General features: G+C 52.3%; 2 protein-coding genes across 21 annotated transcripts in view; one reads left to right on the top strand and one right to left on the bottom strand.

Moving 5' to 3' along the window:
- CAMP (cathelicidin antimicrobial peptide) overlaps window positions 1-4851 on the top strand; it is a 28596-nt gene extending 23745 nt beyond the window's left edge. The window contains exons 2-6 of one of the 3 annotated variants that reach the window (XM_089304873.1): window positions 1065-1097; window positions 3256-3374; window positions 3879-3986; window positions 4096-4167; window positions 4639-4851. In XM_089304873.1, the coding sequence (XP_089160999.1) occupies window positions 1065-1097; window positions 3256-3374; window positions 3879-3986; window positions 4096-4167; window positions 4639-4776 (470 nt within the window). In that variant the 3' untranslated portion in view covers window positions 4777-4851. 3 annotated transcript variants of the gene reach the window in all.
- A 3910-nt stretch (window positions 4852-8761) lies between these two features.
- NME6 (NME/NM23 nucleoside diphosphate kinase 6) lies at window positions 8762-20635 on the bottom strand. Of its 18 annotated transcripts, none has more exons than XM_070050863.2 (8): window positions 20253-20388; window positions 19739-19909; window positions 17661-17751; window positions 16134-16254; window positions 15907-16009; window positions 15066-15105; window positions 14553-14713; window positions 8762-9663 (listed from the first exon to the last, which is right to left on the bottom strand). In XM_070050863.2, exons 4-8 carry the CDS (start codon window positions 16242-16244, stop codon window positions 9620-9622), a joined length of 459 nt encoding a protein of 152 aa, XP_069906964.2. In that variant the 5' UTR covers window positions 16245-16254; window positions 17661-17751; window positions 19739-19909; window positions 20253-20388; the 3' UTR covers window positions 8762-9619. The 18 variants fall into 18 exon arrangements, with proteins under 18 accessions (XP_069906964.2, XP_089162466.1, XP_089162469.1 ...); XM_070050855.2 differs by lacking the exon at window positions 8762-9663 and adding an exon at window positions 13535-13934; XM_089306340.1 differs by lacking the exon at window positions 19739-19909 and having other exon boundaries at window positions 20253-20509.
- Window positions 20636-20883: the final 248 nt, after the last annotated feature.

The following is a 20883-nucleotide window of genomic DNA, read 5'->3' as shown; positions in this document are numbered from 1 at the left end:
AGGCTAATCCTCTGCCTGTCAAAAAAAAAAAAAATTAATGAGCAAGCTGGGATGTCTTCCATTTCCATTCCATTCCATCTTCCAGAGCTCTGCTGTCGCTGGGGGTTCCAGTGGGCCTGTGACCTACATGTGCACTTAGCCAGTGTGGCAAAGAGGGGTTCTTGTAGTGGTTGGTCTTGGGAGTTGTTACCATAATAATTTGAGAATCTGTAATAAAAGAGTTTACTGAAGCTGGCACCTGAAGTTCCACCATGAGAACTTCATTTGTTTCGAGTTGATTCCATAAAAGTACAAAGGGGTCTTGGGAATCACCTTTGGTAGAAATTACCATTTTATTTTATCTTTTGAAGATTTATTAATTAATTTGCTTGAAAAGGCAGAATAACAGAGAGAAAAGGACACAGAGAGATAGAGATCTACTGGTTCACTCCCCAAATGTCCTCAATGGCCAGGGCTGGGCCAGGCTCTCCCATGTGAATAGCAGAGACCCAAGCACTTGGGCCATCTTCCACTGCCTTCCCAGGTGCATTAGCAGGAAGCTGGATTGAAAATGGAGCTTGAACCCATATGGGAGACCAGGAGGAAGTACCTGGCTCCTGGCTTCAGATCGGCGCAGCGCTGGCCGTAGCGGCCATTAGGGGAATGAACCAACAGGAGGAAGACCTTTCTCTCTGTCTCTCTCTCACTGTCTATAACTCTCCTGCTGTCTCTCTTTCTCACTGTCTAACTCTGCCTGGCAAAAAAAAAAAAAAAAAAAAAAAAAAGCTTGAACCGACACTCATATGGGTTGCTGGTGTTCCAAGCGGCAACTTAACCCACTGTGTCACAATGCAGGCTCCCAAAAACCCTCACTTCCTGAGTGATTCCACTCATGGGCACCTCCATTTTATGGGCACCTCCATTTTAGCACCTCCTGGGCTGCACTTTTGCTTCTGAAATACTAACCCAAGATATCACAATAATAACAAAAACAACTCACCTGTACTGACTGTACTCTGTGTGACAGTTAACGCTCACAATAATTCTATAAACAAGACCTTATAAAGATCACCCCTGTTTTACAGATGAGAAGACTGAGGTGCAGCATGGATACACAGGTAGGGACCCAAGACCACACAGCTGGTCCTGGCAGACAGACTGTAGCTCAGGCAGCCTGGTGCAGGAGCTCTGACTGCCGGGGCCTGGTTTTCTGTCATGCTGATTGTGCACTCTGGGCACAGAGAGGGACAGGGGCTTGCCCACAGAGAGAGGCTAGGGACAGATAAGATTCCCAGAGTTTCCATCCCAGGACCCTGTCGCCTGTGCTCCCCGAGGGGAGGACTAAGCTGTCTGCATGGTCCTTTGTTGCTCAAACCAGCTGGCCGTCCTGACAAAGGTTGGGCCTCGCCCAGGACAGCCAGGGCTGCATACGGGGAGCTGTGGAGGGAAGGGAGAGAGGGGCTAAATGGGTCTTGTTCCCTAGTGAGGGAGGGGTTCTGAGTTGGGGAGGAGGCTCCAGCTTCCACTAACCCGTCGAAGATCTCCCAGAGCTCCTGGCAGCCCTCAGGGGTCCAAGTACCCTGATTACATGGTGCAGGAGCTGCCTGTTAGGTCTGCAGTACCTATTCTGCAGCCATGGGCTGATCCACTCAGAGCAGAGGGGATGGAGATCTGAGAGAGACAGAGACAGAGAGAGAGAGAGAGAGAGAGACGTGGCCGGGGCGGGGGGGGGGGGGCAGCACTGCCCAGGCTCTTGGGAGGGGTCAGTGATGGAGGGAAGGGACATCTGGCCTGCTCTCCCCTAGAGTCTGCAGGCCACCCTGCAGATGGAGAAGTGTGGGGAGCAACCGGACTAGACTGAGTTACTGGAATTAAGACTTATTCTATGCATCTGCTCTCCCACAATATGGCGCTGGGAGAGAAGTAAACAGCTTCCGCACAGCTGCCTCCAGTTCAACTAATAAACTGTAGGACTTGCTCCTGATTGAAGGAGAGCAGCGTACTTGGCGTGTGGGCAGCCGAGTTGGGATTGGCAGAGGAGGACTATAAAGGAGGAGAGAGACGGCATGCACCAGGAACATCTATGGGGAACATCTAAGGGGAACACCTGTGCAGCCCCCGAGAAGAGCCGGCCGGCCGGCGGTGTGCCGCTCCCCTGTGGAAGTGGGGAATGTGGCCAGGGGGAACTGCCCTTCCACGGAGGTGGAAGGGATAGTAGCCAACCCGGGAAGAACCAGCAGCAAACCCGGGGAGGGCCGAGCAGACGAAAGAACAGCGCAGGGTCCTGTGTCGTTCCTCCACGAAGAGGGGGAGCGACAGAGAAGCATTATAATGGAGCCTCTCCCTCCTTCCCTAGAGGGAGAGAGGGCAGCCATGGGTTCTAAGGGTCTGAGTGAGCGTCCCTACCTCACATGAACACTGACCTGCACGTACCTTCCTGAAACCTGGGAAGCCTAGACACTGGGCCGTGATCCGGAGAAGGAAGGCAAGGCCTCCAGACCAGACTCCTGGGTTGTTCCAGGGAGCTCTGACTGATTCCATGTGTGTGAGGAGAGTCCAGCCCTGGGCAGGGTAGAACATCTCCTTTGGGCAGCCAGGCAGGGGCTCTGTGTGAGAGGAGTGCAGGGTGGGCAGGCTCATCCTTGTCCGAGGCCTGGCACCGGCACCTGCTTTTCTCCCAGGTGAGCTTCCTGGAGATCCTGAAGGCAGCTGGGAAGGTGAAGGGACCAGCAGAGTCCTGTGGGGCTGGGTGCCCCGGATAAGTCTTTCCCCAGCTGCTATGGACGGCCTGATGTGCAAGTCCTGCTTGACCAAGAGGCCATGGGGCAACATCTGGGCTGTGACACCAGGTTGCACAGCAGCCCCCTTTTCCTTCCTCCTGCTCTGGCTGAGTGTGCAACCACAGTACATGTCTGGGCCTCAGCACCCTGACTGTGACCATCCCTGTGGGGTCCAGGAGAGACTGACAGTGGCCAGGAGGTGAGGAAACCGTTTCTTCATCCTGCACACAGGCAGACCGGGTCATTGCCCAGCAAGCCAGTGAGGCAACAGCAAGGGGCTGAGGCAAGCCCAGCCCCAACCCTGGCAGGCAGCCAGTGACGGGCAGGTCAGGAAGGGCCCTGGCTGGGCCTCTGCATCAGGCTCAGTCGGGTATAAAGGAGGTTCCTGGGGACAGAGGGGAGGCAGACTTGGGGAGGATGGAGACCCATAAGCATGGACCTTCCCTGGCCTGGTGGTCACTGTTGCTGCTGCTGCTGGGCCTGCTGATGCCCCCAGCCATTGCCCAGGACCTCACCTACCGGGAGGCTGTGCTCCGCGCTGTGGATGCCTTCAACCAGCAGTCCTCAGAGGCCAACCTCTACCGCCTCCTGAGCATGGACCCCCAGCCGCTGGAGGTGAGCCCCAGCCAGGCCAGGCTTCAGGTGGCTTTGCTCCAGCCAGGCTTGGCCACACAGAGCTTCCTTTGATCTCCCAGAAAAACTTCCTGGGGCTCTTTGTGCTCCCCCAGGAAGAGGACTTCCTGCCTCAAAGTCCCTGCTGTGCCAGAGGAGCCCCTCCCATTGCAGGCCCCAGGGACAAGGATCGGGCCATTGGCTCCGGGAAGTGCCTGTGCCTCCCACTGCTTTAATTCTCCTTCTGTATCCTGTAATCCCTCGAGGGTCCAGTGAACCCATGCTCCAAGAAGCCCCGTGGCTGCCCTCAGAGGCACTCTGAGGCTGCTCGCGCCCACTGTGTGCTCAGGGAGCGCTCAGTCCTCCAGTGCCCAGCCCAGGGCTTGGCGCACTGTAGGCGCTGCTGGAAGGCTGCTCCCTTGTTTGGTAGTGGGGAGGGTGAGGGAGGCGATCAGAGGAGGCAAGGATAGGGCTGAGCCTGGTCTCCACATTGTCCCCTCTGGCCAGGATGCGAAGCCATACACCCCGCAGCCTGTGAGCTTTACGGTGAAGGAGACGGAGTGCCCCCGGACAACATGGAAGCTACCAGAGCAGTGTGACTTCAAGGAAGATGGGGTGAGGCTGGGGGCCGGGTGGGAGCCTCCAAGGAGGTGAGCAAGCGGCTTCTGGGATGGGGCTGGGAGGTCACAGCAAGGGTTCCAGTTTGCTGAGTTTTCCCTTTCAGCTGGTGAAGCGGTGTGTGGGGACTGTGACACGGTACCAGGCCTGGGACTCCTTTGACATCCGCTGCAACAGGGTGAGTGGGCTGTTTGGGGATGCAGGGGGCACCCTGGGCTCCTCAACTTGAACCCCATCTCTAGGGCATTCCCTTAGAGCAGTGGTTCTCCGAGTGCGGACCTCATCCGGGAACTTGTTGCAGATGCAGGTTCCCAGGGCCCACTCAGACCTCCTGGGGCCTAGCAGTTTGTTTTCAAAGGCACTTCAGGAGGTTCTTCCCCTGCTGAAGCCTGAGAGCCACTGACTTGGAGCAATGAGCTCTTAGCCCGGAGAAAGCCCATGGGGGAGGGCTCGCTCTCTCTGGGACTCAGTTTTCTCATCTGTTTATTGGGTATAGGGACTCAACCACACCATCCAAAGGTCACACCAGAGGGTGAATTGAGGCCCCAAGGCTCTTGGGGTGTCCCGGGCTGGGAGGTTAGGTAGAAAGGGGTCTTGGGTTGTCTCTGGATGCAGTCTCACAAGGAGTCCATTTCTTCCTGGTGTACAGGCCCAAGAGTCCCCAGAACCTACTGGGCTGCGCAAGCGCTTACGAAAATTTAGAAACAAGATTAAAGAAAAGCTTAAAAAAATTGGTCAGAAAATCCAGGGTTTGCTGCCGAAACTTGCACCCAGGACAGATTACTAGGGTCTGCCCTGCCCTGGCTCAGGCTTCTGGACTCTGAAAAATAAACTGTGTGAAAGCAACTTTTCCAGGGATCAACTGATTTGTGTTGCCTCTTCCTTGTCACCAGCTCTAGGAGTGTGTGTGTGTGTGTGTGTGTGTGACCGAGAGGGGAGCAGGTGGGAGAGCTGTTCCATCAAGGAAGTGTGAGGTGATATAGCAGGGCCAGGAGGTCCAAGACAACTTCTCAGGGCCCTCCCCAGGTCTTTAGCACACCTGCTGCCCTCCGACACTTAAGGCGGTCGCAGAGAGATGACACGGAGGAAGGGACCAGGTGCTTTGCTAAGGATACACTCAGAGTTTGCTATCTCCCGGGGGCTGGCTGCCAGTTCTCCCTGACAGCAAAGCCCTGGATGGTGAGCTCCACGGACAAGTGATGCCCATTGTGTTACAGGGATGTCAGGGAGCAGGCCCCAGCCCAGCCTGGGGGGGTGGGGGAGACAGCCTGACAAAGGCACAGTGACAGGTGTGGTGGGCCTGCCTTGTAACACTACATGGAGCATTCTAGGCAGGCAGGCAGGCAGGCAGGCAGGCAGGGGTGGGGCGGGGGTGGGAGTGGAGGGATGGACGGGTCCAGGACCTGAAGAGCAAGGGGGGAGACGGTGATGGTTTTAGCAGTGGGAGATTGGATCTGATGTCCAATGTTGGGGAGGGGGAGAGGGGAGCAGCCAGGCCTTTTCCTCCCGGGAGCAGTGGCCAAAGGAGAGGTAGAAAGAATAGAGGGAGCGTGGGCCAGAGTGCCAAGCATGAGGCTGGCGGGGATGGAGTCCTGGAGGCGGAGGGGAGGAAGGGGCGGGATGATTCCCTGATGGGCTGGCTAGTGGTGGCGCTGCATCGCGGGTTGAGCCTTTTTTGGGGGGCAGGCATGACAGAGGGGGAAGGAGGTGCAGCTTCACCTGCCTGCATTAGCTCTGAAGGGTCAGCGGGTTGGGGGACGGGGTGCTGGAGAAGCTTGAAGTCAGTGTTAGGGCCCTGCCCAGATCCCCTCAGGCCTGTAGGACCCTGCCCCAGTTATTTTCTCAGCTGCTGCCTTCCCAGGGGCCGGCAGGAAATGCCAGGGAGGTCATTCCTGCCTCCTCTGCCCAGAGCCTGTGCACAGTGGTGACTGACTGATGGGAGGGAATGGAAGTTGGGCCCTTTGCTCAAACACTAAAACAGTCCTGCACTCCAGGCCTGTGGAGGCACCAGGGCCTGCGTGCAGACAGGCAGGGGAAAGCTAAGGTGTCTCCAGGCAGCCGAGGTGTGGGAAGTGGAAGCACGGAGTGAGGTGGGGGCAGTCTCATGAGACAGTAGGAGTTGAGAGTTTCAGAAAATGCTGAGGGTGTCCATGCAAGGGGCCCAGGGAGGACTCCTAACGGCTTTGCCTATTCCACGAAGGGGCTCTGCAGTGCGCAGGTATTGCAGGGCGTTGTTTTTCGAGACTCCTCCAACCTGGAGCATTTCCACAGCCTCTGTATCCTTTCAATCTCTAGGAAGTTTGTGTGTGAGATGCGTGGATGCATGCTGAGTTACGTCAAGGTGTGGGCACATAGTGAATGGGAAGGTATTTAAGGGTATGTGTGTGGACACAGCTGTGTGTGGCTATGGGATTTTATGTGACTGTGTGTGATTATGTGTTGGATGTGTGTGGGCTTGTGGATGTGGGTTCGGGTGTTTGTCTGATATGGGTAAGTGGGGACTGTGTCTTTTCTTTCTTTCTTTCTTTCTTTCTTTTTTTTTTTTTTTTTTTACAGGCAGAGTGGGCAGTGAGAGAGAGAGAGACAGAGAGAAAGGTCTTCCTTTTGCCGTTGGTTCACCCTCCAATGGCTGCCGCGGCCGGCACGCTGCGGCTGGCGCACCGTGCTGATCTGATGGCAGGAGCCAGGTACTTATCCTGGTCTCCATGGGGTGCAGGGCCCAAGGACTTAGGCCATCCTCCACTGCACTCCCTGGCCACAGCAGAGAGCTGGCCTGGAAGAGGGGCAACCGGGACAGAATCCGACGGCCCGACCGGGACTAGAACGCGGTGTGCCGGCGCTGCAAGGCAGAGGATTAGTCTAGTGAGCTGCGGCGCCGGCCCCGTGTGGGTTTTTAAAGTGTGGCTGCCCGTGTCAGGCTGTGGCTGTGTGTGTGCCTGGGGAGTACGTGTATGAGGAGTGTGTAAGGGGTGAGTGTGTCAGGGCATATAGCTGGGTTCGAGTATGGGGTTTTCTGCATGGGTGTGTGAGTGTATGGGTGTGTTTGTCAGTATGGATGGTGTGTTTATCAGCATGGTTGTGGCAATGGGTTTGTAATATATGTAAATAAAAATTTATACATTTCCTTTATTCTCCAAAATTATATGTATACTCGTTAGGGTATATTTATCTGGCATAAACAGAAATTGTATTTTATTAGCTCATTCCCAAAAGAAGTGTGCAACTGTAGCAGGGTCTTAGTGGCAGAGTCTTGAGTAGAAGACTGGAAGTTACACTTGGAGGGGGCGTGGAGGCCGGCACTGTGGCATAGCGGGTAAAGTCACGGCCTGCAGGGCCGGCATCCCATATGGGCGCTGGTTCAGTCCCGGCTGCTCCACTTCTGATCCAGCTCTGTGCTATGGCCCGGGAAAGCAGTAGAAGATGGCCCAAGTCTGTGGGAGATCCAGAAGAAGCTCCTGGCTCCTGGCTTCAGATCAGCACAGCTCCAGCCGTTGCGGCCAACTGGGGAGTGAACCAGCGGGTAGAAGACCTCTCTGTCTCTTTACCTCACCATCTCTCTGTGTAACTCTGACTTTCAAATAAATAAATTAATTTTAAAAAATGGGGGGTGCAATGCTTATCCAGTTACCTAATGTTATACTTTTTATTAAAAATTATTTGGCAGGGCCGGCGCTGTGGCACAGCGGGTTAATGCCCTGGCCTGAAGTGCCGGCATCCCATATAGGTGCCGGTTCTAGTCCCAGCTGCTCCTTTTCCAATCCAGCTCTCTGCTATGGCCTGGGATAGCAGTAGAAGATGGCCCACATCCTTGGGCCCCTGCACCCATGTGGGAAACCTAGAGGAGGCTCCTGGCTCCTGGCTTCAGATCGGCGCAGCTCTGGCTGTTGCAGCCAACTGGGAGTGAACCATCTATTGAAGACCTCTCTCTCTGTCTCTACCTCTCTCTGTAACTCTTTCAAATAAATAAAATAAATCTTTTTTAAAAATTATTTGGCAATAATTACAAACTTACAGGAAAGTAGCAAGAACAGTGCAAAAATGTCCAACATTTTGTTTTGGTCTTGCTATTAATTTTGCCTATAATCCTTTTACCCTGTCACCTTTGGTAACATTTTGTCCCATTTGCTTTATTCTGTTTTTAAAAAGTATTTATGTGTTTATTTTTATTTTATCTGAAAGAGTGGGGGAGAAAGAGAGAGATCCTCTATCTACTGGTTCACCCTTCAAATGCCCAGAACAGTCAGGGATGGACCAGAGTCAGGAGCCTGGGACTCAATCTGGTCCCCTACATGGGTGGTAGACTCGAGTACTCAAGTCATCATCCACTGTCTCCTGGCGTGCACACCAGCAAGAAGCTGGGTTGGGAGTGGAGCAGAGGGGTCCCAAAGCCGGCACTTAGAAGTGGCATGTGGACATTCCAAATGGTGACCCAACCATTGCACCAAATGCCCACCCCCAGATCGCTTTTACATGAAAAAGGGATGAGTGTGAACTAGAACTTCTAACTTCTAGGTTGTAGTCAAGTTTATGTTTCTCATTTGTCTATTATTGTTATGGCTCTTCTTAAAAAAATAATTTATTTATTTGGAAGGCAGAGAGCCCAAGAAACAAACAGCACCCATCTTCTGGGAGCCAGGGATCAAGAAGACAAAAGTGAGGATGTTCAGGTGGAATGCTGGTCTACCTCTGCGTTAAACACCATACAGCCATGAACATGAAGAACGAACGGCTCAGCGCACATCATTACAGAACTCAGCAGACTGAACCAGGCCTAAAAGCATGAAAAACACTATATTGTGCTTACATTTACTGTGGTAAAAGCAAAAATATAAGAAATGCCTCATGTGGGAGCTCTCAGGGTGGGGAAGGGAAGCTAGCGAATCAGTGGGACTGGGTAATAAATTTCCCCAGTTCTTCGCGAGAAGCAGCTCACCCCGCCCCCAGAACTACGATTCCCGGCAGGCTGCGCGCTGGGCCGTGACGCACTTCCTCCTGAGACGCCCCAAGCGGTGGGTGTCGCGCGCGACCGACTTCCAACCCGCCTTGCTTGCCATGGCTACCGGTCGTTAATTTGGGTTCCGCGGGAGCGCGGCCACTGACGGTGAGTCGGTCCGGCGAGGCAAGGGCCGGACTGGCGAAGGCCTGGCGGGAAGAGTGTGACCGCCTCCCCTTTCCCGTGTTCACCGGTCGCACGCACGCCGAGTGGGGGCGCTGACAACCCCTCGCGCCGCTCACCCTGCAGTTTGGCTAGCGTTCCTCTCGCTGCCCACCATTCTCACAGCCACCTGTGCACGACTTCTTCCTTAGTTGTGGAGCCCCCATACCTCGGTCGGCCCGCCCAGCGCCTGTTTAGCCAGTCACTGCCACTGGATAGTGCCAGAAAGTAGGAATTTGTTTTGTAAAGTGGAAAGCACGAAGTGCGGGCAGCTGTCGCTATAATTCGCAGCTTCGTCCGGTGGTGAAAGATAAAGGAATCTTTACAGATTGAAGTTAGGTTCGACAGGTGCACGCTTAGCTCCCGGTGTGTTCTTGCTTGTATAAGTTAGCGTGGCCCTCTTTTGATTGATCAGCCATAGGACAATGCTTTTGGGAATTTTGATGGCAAACGTGGGCGCCGGTCAGTCTAGTGTCTACGTGCAGGTGGTTATTACTTTTTGCCCAGGGCCTGGGGTTCCTGTAAACAACCAACTAACAAAACTCCGTCAAGACAAGGCCTGACATTAAGATGTTATCTGTAAAGAAGATAAATGACCTCATGAGTCTTATGATTCGGGATCCTGTGAGGCTGGGACCTAATGCACCACTCCCTCGATTTAGTGAGTTAATCTTATTAAGGGGTTGATTTGCAATCATCAAAGGAGGGTAAAGGAACTTTAAACTGACAGAGAGGTTCAGAGAGGGGAGACTAGGGCCTGGCATCAAAGGCACTCTCACCTGCTGCTTGGGCAGGGTCTGGTCTGCCCGTCCGCTCTGGCTGTCATTGGCTAGGCTGCTGAGGACCTGAGAAGTGCTGCGTGCAGTTGAGAAACTGCATTTTTAATTTTGCATAGTCTCTAACGATGGTTTGACTTACGATTTTTAAGATGACCAGGTGCAGGCCGGCACCGCGGCTCACTAGGCTAATACTCCGCCTGCGGTGCCGGCACCCTGGGTTCTAGTCCCGGTCGGCGCCGGTTCTGTCCCGGTTGCTCTTCCAGTCCAGCTCTCTGCTGTGGCCCGGGAGTGCAGTGGAGGATGGCCTAAACGCTTGGGCCCTGCACCCGAATGGGAGACCACGAGGCAGCGCCTGGCTCCTGGCTTTGGATCGGCGCAGCGCCGGCCATGGGAGCCGTTAGTGGAGTGAACCAACGGAAGGAAGACCTTTCTGTCTCTCTCTCACGCTGTCTATCCCTGCCTGTCAAAAAAAAAATATGACCAGATGCAAAAGCAATACATAATTAGTAGAAAGCATACTTTACCTTTTTATCTTTCCCTGGGCTAGCAGTGTCTCCCTCTGCCCAAGAAGTAAGCTGATGTGAGTGTTCTGAGCAGGTTTATGGTATGCTGGGTTAAGCTGAGATGTTCAGTAGAAGTATTAAATGCATTTTTTGCTTAATGATACTTTCAGAATACAATAGGTTTATTGAGATGTAACCCCATGGTAAGTCAAGGAGCACGTGTATACTGGATTTTCAAAAGGTTTGTGGAAATGCATATTAGGAAAAAAACTGCTTGAATTTCAAAATTTTTTTCCAAAATAAACTTAAAATTTCAAGACTGTTTTCTTTTTTTTTATTTTTATTTTTTTATTTTTTTGACAGGCAGAGTGGACAGTGAGAGAGAGAGACAGAGAGAAAGGTCTTCCTTTGCTGTTGGTTCACCCTCCAATGGCCGCCGCGGCTAGCGCGCTGCAGCCGGCGCACCGCACTGATCCGATGGCAGGAGCCAGGAGCCAGGTGCTTCTCCTGGTCTCCCATGGGGTGCAGGGCCCAAGCACCTGGGCCATCCTCCACTGCACTCCCTGGCCACAGCAGAGGGCTGGCCTGGAAGAGGGGCAACTGGGACAGAATCCGGCGCCCCGACCGGGACTAGAACCTGGTGTGCTGGTGCCGCTAGGCAGAGGATTAGCCTAGTGAGCCGCGGCGCCGGCACAAGAATGTTTTCCATGAACTTTTGAAGTACTCTTGTATTTAGTTTTTTTTTACTCTTTTTTTTTTTTTTTGACAGGCAGAGTGGACAGTGAGAGAGAGAGAGAGAGAAAGGTCTTCCTTTTGCTGTTGGTTCACCCTCCAATATTGTAGCTAAATAGTGAAGCAGTCTAAAATATTTTTTCCATTAGACATAGCTAATTAGTTTGGTTAAGACTATATTCTCTCCCCTCCCTTTTCTTAAAAAAAGATTTTATTGGGGCTGGTGCTGTTGCATAGTGGGTAAAACTGCCACCTGCAGTGCCGGCATCCCATATGGGCGCTGGTTCAAGTCATGGCTGCTCCACTTCTGATCCAGTTCTCTGCTTTGGCTTGGGAAAGCAGCAGAGGATGGCCCAAGTCCTTGGGCCCATGCTCCTGCATGGGAGACCCAGAAGAAGCTCCTGGCTCTTGGCTCTGGATTGGCCCAGCTCTGGCTGTTGTGGCCATTTAGGGAGTGAACCAGCAGTTGCAAGACCTTTCTCTCTCTCTCTCTTCCTCTCGGAAACTCTTTCAAATAAATAAAGAAATATTTTTTTAAAAGATTTTATTATACTTTTTTGAAAGGCAGAGTGACACAGAGAAGGAAGAGATAGAAAGAGATAGTTCATCTGCTAATTCATTCCCCATATAGCCCCAATGGCCAAGGCTGGGCCAGACTAAAGCCAGGAGCCTGGAACTCCATCCAGGTCTCACATGTGGGTGGCAGGGGTCCAAGTATTTGGGTTATCTTCTGCTGTCTTAGGTGCATTAGCGGGAAACTGGATCAGAAGCAGAGTATCTGGGACTTGAATTGGACCTCTGACATGGGATGCCAGTGCTGCAGGTGGTAGCTTAACCCACTGCACTGCAGTACTGGCCCCTTTATTATTATTTTCTTGGCAGGGACACAAGCACTTGGCCCATCATCTGCTGCCTCCCGGGATGTGTTAGAGGAATCTGGGTCAGAAGCAGAGTAGCTGGCATTTGAACCAGGCACTGAAATAAGGAATCAGGTATCCCAAGTGGTGGCTTAACCTGTGGTGCTCACTCACTCACCTCTTGGGATATTTATTTGACTATAAATGATCTTAAGCCAATCCCTGTCTACTGTTTCTCCCTTTAGCATTCAAGCATGTTCGGATTGTTGCCATCTTGAGGCGGGGGGGGACCTCTTCTAATCCCCTTTCTCTCTGTCCTTTTACAGCATCTCTTTCCCTTTGCAAACTTGGAAGCAGTCCCCGTTCGTTCAGTGTCTGATCCCACACACTCCTCGTCGCCCTTCTCTTGTCTCTGTCCCCGCCGTTAGCGGACACTGTTCCTGATACCTCCATTGACCTTATTTATTTTTTTCATCCCTTCCTTCACTCTTCAGACTTCATCTGATTTGAAGCCTCAGCAGGATCTGATTACATCCCCTTTGTCAGCTATTTCACCACTGCATGATGGAGTGTAGCATGCCAGTCTTCTCTCTCTTTTTTTCCTACAAGTACCCCATCTTGCCAATCACATTGATCCCCTTCATTTTTTTATTTTAAGATTTTTTATTTATTTGAAGGATAGAGAGAGAGAGAGAGAGAGGGAGAGAGAGAGTCAGAGAGTCTTCCATCTGCTGGTTCACTCCCTACGTGGCTACAACAGCTGGGGCTGGGCCAGGCCAAAGCCAGCAGCCAGGAGCTTCATCTGGGTCTCCCATGTGGGTGCAGGGGCCCAAGCACTCGGGCCGTCTTCTGCTACTTTCCCAGGCAGATTATCAGGGATACTGGATCACAAGTGGAACAGCTGGGAGTCACCAGTCCCCATGTGGGATGCTGGCATTGCAGGAAGCAGCTTAACCCTCTATGCCATAATGCTGGCCCCAATTTCCTTAATTTAAATCCCATTTTCTTTTTACTCAGTCACCAAGTCTGAAACCATTACTTTTTTTTTTTTTTTTTTTTTTTAAGATTTATCTATTTATTTGAAAGGCAGAGCTCCAGAGAGGTAGAGGCAGAGAGAGAGGTCTTGGGATGCTGGTTGTAGCAGGCCGTGGCTTAACTAGCTGCACCACAACACCGGCCCCCCTCAGCAGTTTTTCTTAGCTCTTACTCCTCACCTAAAGCTTCTGTATGTACCTCAATTTTTACTGGCTCAGTGTCTGCAAGATTTACTTTTACATGAACTATATATACGCACCAAATAGAACAGACATTGAATTTGCTACTCGGTTTGAGTTGACACTTGGCTCTGTCACTGGCTGCCTTTAGGCACTACATAAGCTACACACTGAGTGTGTGAGAGCAACCTTACTGGGAGATTGTGACACAGTTCTCTCCTCATTTGCCACAGACTAGAAACCTGGCTTCAGGGCAGGTTCAGTTTCAACAACTGAGGAAGCGAGAATGCTCCCAGCCTCAAGGATTCAGTAGAACACTGACTTTTATTGAGGAAGAGAGCCCAAGTGCTCTCTGCATTTTTAGGCAAGGCGATTGGACAAGCTCTAGAGAAGAGGTAGATAGAGCCAGACTGCAGGGTGAGCAATGATGAGCCAGGCCCTCTGGCAGGTGGTGTGCCCAGCAGAGAGGGTACCTGGAGCTCAGGCTCCCCTGGTCCTCCCGTTTTGAGTCAGAGGTCTTCCTGGACTGATGCCTCCATCAGGCTGGTCCTGGACGTTCTGTCCTGGCTGCATGATGGATGCCTCCCTCTGGACTGTAGTGCACGGGGCCACGGCGCAGCCGGGGCTCCTCCTCTTCATACCAGCGCTGCTCACTGAAGTCAGGGAAGAAGGCTGCAATCTCTCTGCGGGCTGACGCTACGGAGTCTGCAAGGGAAGGTGAGAGAGGGCATCCTTAACCTGTACTACCTAGTACAGGGCGCAGGCACGAGGTGATCATGATCAGGTTCAGAAATCAGAGCTCTGCTTTCCCTGCTGGCTCCCTCAGATCTAGGACATAGAAAGAAAATCCAGAGGGGGCCAGTACTGTGGCATAGTAGGTTAAGCATCTGTCTGCGGCGCCAGTATCCCATGTGGGTGCCGGTTCGAGTCCCAGCTGCTCCACTTGTGATCCAGCTCCCTGCTGATAATCTGGGAAAGCAGTGGAAGGTGGCCTAAATGTTTGGGCCCCTGTACCAGCATGGGAGACATGGAAGAAGCTCCTGGCTCTTGGCTTTGGATCGGCCCAGCTCTGGCCATTGCGGCCATCTGGGGAGTGAACCTGCAGAGGCAAGACTGCCTCTGCCTCTCTCTAACTATGCAATTCAAATAATAAATAAATCTTAAAAAGAAAATCTGGAGGCCACATCTGCTGAGACAGGTACCAACAGTCAGAAACATAAATGGAAAGGAAGCTTATTGGTGGGATCTGGCTGTCAACCCCACCATATAACCCGCCCACCAACCCCTGAACATCATGGCTGTGGACAAGGGAGGTGGACCCACCTGAGCCATGGGTGGTGTTGCGGGTGTCAGTGAGGCCAAAACTCCCACGAATGGAATCTGGGGCTATGTGGCGTGCTCGAAATACTCTGGTGGGTCCCATCAGCGTCCTCCAGAGCTGTATGGCATCCTTGTGGGCGAGAATGTAGGCTCGAATTGGCCCACTGTGAACAAAAGGAGCGCATGTAAGGAATCCGGCCATCTAGTCCAAGAGGGACTGCTGTGAGCAGAGTACAGCGTACACCCTGAAAGTGGCTTCGCCTTCCTAGCAGATTACCAGTGCTGCTTCACAGCCAAGGGGACCGGGGCCACGGAGAGCCGCAGTTGCTAGGCAGCATCCAGTGTGCTCCTCTGCAGTTGCTGGTCCAGGAACCAGCATGGGACAGGTGATTACAACTTTAAGGAGTGGCAAACGAAATCAAGAAATCTATTCAGGGGCAAATGAAATTAATCTATTTATGGGGCTGGGAGGATGGGCCTCATGGATAAAGATACTGGATCCAAAATCAGAAATACCTGGCCATGAACTCCACCAGCCGCTGGTAGAAAAAGCGCCCTGCAAAGAAAGAGTAACTTCATCAGGATGTTGGTGCCCAAGAGAATTTTGGGGGTATTTCTACCTCCTTACTTGGAATAATAAAAGCTGTTATAGAAAAAAAAAAAAAGGGAGGGCTGGCATTGTGGCATAGCAGGTGAAGCCATTGCCTGGGATGTGGCGTCCCATGTGGGCACTGGTTCATCTCCTGGCTGCTCCACTTCAGATCCAGCTCCCTGTTAATGGCCTGGGAAAGCAGCAGAAGATGGCCCAAATTCGTGGGCCCCAGCCATCCATGTGGAAAACCCTGGCTCCTGGTTTCGGCCCTGGCCATTGCAGCCATCTGGGCAGTAAACGAGTAGATGGAAGATCTCTCTCTCTCTTTCTGGGGTCTGACACGCCTGGGCCTGAACCTACACTCTGCTACTTAGAGTCTGTGTGGTTTCCAAGTGAGTCATCCGCCTCCCTCACCCAGTTTCCTTTTTGTGTATTTGTGATACCTGGCCCTTGGGCTTGTCAGGAGAGTGAGATGAAATGAGCATCAGGACGATGTCTCACAGAACAAATATTAAGTGTTAACTACTGATATTCTTACCAGGACATAAAATTAAGTTTCTGGCTGGGACTATGAAACCTGATAGAGGGGGGACAAAAAAGACCTATAACTATGCCAAGTTTGTGTATGAATCAGGACTTGAGGAGACAGGGTACAGGTTCACACGCTGCATCAGACAGGGCCTGTCCTTTGGGTTCCAACTGAAGTTGCCCTTCGAGGCCTCCTGGGACTGAGAAACCGCCCACTCGGAGGACTGTTGGTCCTACCTTCATGCTCTTGGTAAAACCTCCGGCAGTCTTCCTTTCTCCACAGGAGTTCTCTCCTTCGCACAATAAGGAACTTGTTGTTCAGAATCTGCTGATGAACAGCCTGGATAAACCCCACCCCAAAGACAAAAGCCAATCAGAGACTCAGGCTGACCAAAAGAAATCTAGAGAACCCCACAGAGCCCAGGCCTGAGGGTCTGTCCTATGGGTGGGCTACCTTCACTCACAGCTAGAGTTAGGCCTCTGCTCCGTGATCCTGCAGTCCTTGAATTCAAGACAACAGGAAAAGCCTTTGTGACTGGAGTGCCGTGAGTTTCTTTCATTCTCCAGACCAGCATCCTTGATAGACTAAACATTCCAAAATTTACACGTCACTCTGGTCAGTTTTGGGTGGTTCCTGTTACTCATGGGATGAGGTGCAACCACTTTAGCTCAGTGCTCAAGGCTGCACTCCCCTGTCCTCGGCCCCTTCCCAGTTTTCCAGTCCCACAACCAAGGCACACACATTCCTGCCTTGGTACCTGCCTTCTGGGGAACACCTGTCCTGGCACTAACAGGGTTCCACCCTTCCTTCGAGGCCTGGCCCAATCCACGCCAGGCCACCATTCCCGACTGCTCTGCTCCTGTGTACCATGACGGGCATACTCGGCAGGGTTGCTCAGTTAGTACTTACCAAATGGTAGTGGGTGGGGCTCTAAAGTAACCCTCCCCTCCGATACCTCCACCCCCAATTCCCGGGACTATGAATACGATACAACAGGACTGTGATATGGTACCTAACAAACGGGATTTGGCAGATGGAATGAAGATTGCCAGGCAGTAGAATTTACTTTAACTAAAAGGGAGATTATCCAGGTGGGCACAGTTAATCACAGGCGCCCCCCCTTTTTAAAGATTTATTCATTTGAGAGGTAGAGTTACAGACAGAGGGAGAGACAGAAAGAAAGGTCCTCCCTCTGCTGGTCCACTCCCCAAATGGCCACAATGGCTGGAACTGTGCCGATCCAAAGCCAGGAGCCAGGAGCTTCCTCCCGGTCTCCCACATGGGTGCAGGGCCCAAGCACTTGGGCCATCCTCCACAGCCCTCCCAGGCCACAGCAGAGAGCTGGTTTCGGAAGTGGAGCAGCCAGAACCAGAACTGGCACCCATATGGGACGGTGGTGCCGCAGGCTACTGCACCACGGTGCTGGCCCCAGGTGCCCCTTTCTAGGCAGAATTTTCTCTGGCTGGGGGCAGTAGGAGAAGTCAGAGATCTGAAATGTGAGAAGGTCTTGATGTACTATTGCTGTCTTGACAACGCAGTGAATCCTGTGACATGGAATCCAAGTGGTTTCCAGGAACTGCTGAGGGCTAGAAGGGAGGCAGGGCCCCCAGTCATACAATTACAACCTTAGTGAGCCTGAAGTGGATTTGGCCTTGTGACACTCTAAGGAGATAACCCAGCCAAACCCAGCCAATGGAACCCTAAACTACACTCAGAAAATTGAAATAAGTGTCGTTTTAAGCTGTGTGGTAATCTGCTATGTAGCAATAGAAAGTCAATATATTCCTAAATTTTCTTGAAATTTTTTTTATTATGGTGTTGGTTCCTTTCTTTTAGATCTGTCCCAAGTCTCCAACAGATTTTTAGTTTCCTTAGGGTCACAGTTCATGGCTCTGAGCTTTACCTCAGCAGCATTTGGTTTAGCACTTAGTTGATAGTCACCACAGATACCAATATGGCACCCGAAACAGGTGCTTTGATTTGTTCTTACCTCCAGAATCAGTGGGTGAGCAACTGCATCAGGCTTAATCAGGGCGAGAGTGAGCTGGAGAGCCTGAGGGCTTCGCAAGATGGAGGTCATCCTGCCATCAGAGAGCTGGATTAGGGACCCATGAGTGCCACACTCCCACCCTTCCCTACTCGGGAGCAGTGCTCTCGAGAACTGAACCAGCTGCCAGGGCCATCATAAAGCTATAGACATTTTATTCAGCTGCCTGTTTGGGCTCATGGGATTAACGGGAATGGTAGGCAGCTCTCAAATTGCCCCCACAAACATATAATCTGGTTTGTTCAACTGTAAGGCTACAAGGGAGGCACCCATTCAAGAGAAATCCAATTCAAACAGTACCTATCTCTGCCAATATGCTCTTCCCCTCCAAACTTCTGTTTTACAGAGGATTTGTAATTTACACTCCTGAACAGTCTAGCCACAAAGGTACAATGCCTGATTCTCCTCTTATGGCCTTGTATCTGAGGTCGCATAGTGCTGTCTCATCATTTCTAGAGCTGGAAAATGGATGGGCAAAATTGGGGGAATATTGCAATGACAGCAAAAAATCTGGTAGCTATACACCATTTCTTATCTGATATGATAGGTCAAGATCTCTGCCCAAATCAAAACTATCAATACGCTTGGTTGTTCTCAGTGATGAGGCTTGTAGAAGTGCTACTCTAAGTCACTGGTTGTGATCAGTTTGTATCCAAAGCAGCAGAAACCGCCTGGCACAAAGGTGCTCAGTCAGCTGTACTAACTAAATGAACGTGCACTTCTCATTTCTGTTCTTCTTTGCACTCTAGTGTCTGGCATGATGTACTGTAGAAATGGCGTACCCAACACACAGTATTTATAAACTGGGTTGGATTTGAGGTCTCCTCCAACTGTGAAATTCTGTTTCCTGTGAGAAACTGATCACCTCCAAAGGAATAACAACTAGGTTTCAAAATACTGTCTCAAATTTGCCAACACAGGGACATACCCGGTGACGGAGCCTGGGTAACATTCTTGTTTCTCTCAGCCTGAAGCTGCTCTGACAGTTGTGTTAAAGGTGGCCCCAATGAAGAAACTAGGGCAAGGACTCTTCTATTCATGTTTTTTTCTACAGCTTTCAACTTGATATTGCACCAAACCCAATCGAACAGGTACAAGGTCAGCCAAGCCACTCTCCCCGATATTCCAGGTAGTAACCTGGCATCTTCGCCAATTATCTGTGGAGACGTTCTTGAGACTGCCATCCCTCACCCTCCACATCTGCACCCTCACAAAGTCCTGGGACTTTTACCACGCAGTACATCTCAACATGCACCCAGATCACTCCCTTAACTGTCACCACCCCAGTCCAAGACACCCCTCCCTGGACCTCTCTAGCAGCTGCCTTGCTGGCTTCCCCCACAAAGTAGCCAGAGCGAAGTACACATGTAAATCTAACCCTGCTATTCCGTTCGCAACCCCGCCAGGCGATGCATGATCTTCCCCTGGCCACCTCTCTGCCCTAGTCTGGAACCCCACGCTGCTTAACTTTCTTTAGCTTCAACTTCGTGAGCTGAAGTCTTTCAGTTCCAAAAAATCTTTTGGCCTGGCAGCTTCTGTGTGAGGCCTTTCTGAAGGCCACATGTGCTTCCTCTGGTGACCCTGTACTTGTCCAGATGGTAGCTCACCAACCCTGTTATACCAGGCCTTGGTTTGAATAGATCCCTCATAGTCCATGTGTTGAAAGCTTAATCCCCAACACAGCAGTGTTGGGGGTGGTCCTGCCGTCATGAACGGATTAATGCCATTATCATAGAGTGGGTGAGCCAGGTGGGTCTGTGAGCCAGTGTGCATTCGCTTTAGCAGCCCTGTCCTGCACCTGCCAGATGCCAGCATCATGCTTTTGGGCTTCCCAGCCTCCCAGAACTGTCAGCCAAATTTCTGTCCTTTGTAAATTACCCAGTCTCAGGTGTCCGTTAATAGCAACAGAAATCAGACTGAGGCAGCGTTTTCACAGCTGCTTGCCTGTTTGCCTCAGTTATGTCTTCCCCACTAGACGGTCAGGTGCATGGGAGCAGGGCTGTTTTTGCTCATGGTCATACCCTCGGAAGCTGGGGCTGGCTCTGGGCACTAGTAGCTGAAGGCATCAGTGGGTGGACCTGGCCCCCCTACTCCACAGCCAGGCTGCTGGGCGCTCTCCGGGGGAGGGCACGTGATCTGGAGAGAGGTTCCGTTGCTTTCCTAACGCCAGGTAAGTTAGGGCTGTCTTGTTTCTGGGTATACAAATAGAGACACATCCATAAACTTGTTCAATCAAAGGGCCTCTCCTTCACAGAATTACACAAATTTTAAAAGTGGCCTCGGCATTTACAACCCATCTGAGGGGGCCGTGTTCCCATTCTCCCGCGTCAGGCGGGATCTTTTGCAGTCCCCTCAACGCTACCTCGGTCCCCACACCTGTGACCTCTTCTCCACTTCCTCAAGCTCCGGCCTCCGCAACGCCCACCCCAACTCCCGTCAAATTCTCTGGGTTGTGCTGCGCGACCTCCACCCCCTTGTACCGGGGATCTAGCCCACTTGGGAGCTACTTCAGCCAGAGTCCGCGTCCGGACTCACCTGGCCCTCCGGTCACTGCGCCCGGCGACCAGGCACCGCCTCAGGCAGCCCGCAGGGCCCTAACGGGGTCCTTCAGGCGCTCGGCAGGGCAACCCTGTTTGGGCTCCTCTCGTGGTGCGGATCCGCTGCGAGGCCGCGGTCGGCGGGGCGGGGCAGGTTGAAGCAGGACCGACATTTCGATGGCCTTTGTCTCTCTAGCATTTGCTCTGGGCGACGCAGGAGGCAGCGGGCTTGCGCGCCCGCAGGGGAACAAGTGCGAGCTGCCGTGCTGGCGCAGCGGTGGACGGGGAGGCCGAACCGACGGGCAGGGGGCAGCCGAAGCCGGGCAGTGACTCGGGCACAGAACTTCCCCGAACCTTCCGTGTGACCTTGCCTGGACTAGTGCCTGGCGCATGGTTGGTGCCCAGCGTATGCAAAAGGCCAGGATTGGCGCTCGATCCCGAGGACGCAGGCAGCCCTTGAGAGTCTGTAGAGCTCGGAGCAGTACATAGTACATAGGCCTGAAGGAGTGTGGCTAATGGGGGTTGGTGCGGGAGGATCCTTGGCTGGCGCACATTAGCAGGGAGCTGGATCACAGTGGAGCAGCCAGGACTCTAACCGGTGCCCATATGAGATGCTGCTACAGGTGGCA

This window comes from Oryctolagus cuniculus, chromosome 10 (genome assembly GCF_051225735.1).
Source record: "Oryctolagus cuniculus isolate XC-2025 breed Fujian yellow rabbit chromosome 10, ASM5122573v1, whole genome shotgun sequence".
NCBI classification, from domain to species: Eukaryota; Metazoa; Chordata; class Mammalia; order Lagomorpha; family Leporidae; genus Oryctolagus; species Oryctolagus cuniculus.
Note: the sequence above shows the minus strand (reverse complement) of the source record. Positions and strands in the feature narration are given on the sequence as shown.

Coding starts and splice junctions, on each gene's coding strand:
- NME6 (XM_070050856.2), bottom strand. CDS start 16,244: ATGCTGGTCTGGAGAATGAAAGAAACTCACGGCACTCCAGTCACAAAG. Junction 16,010..16,133: donor GCAGAGGCCTAACTCTAGCT/GTGAGTGAAGGT, acceptor GGGTTTATCCAG/GCTGTTCATCAGCAGATTCT. Junction 15,106..15,906: donor GTTTTACCAAGAGCATGAAG/GTAGGACCAACA, acceptor CTTTCTTTGCAG/GGCGCTTTTTCTACCAGCGG.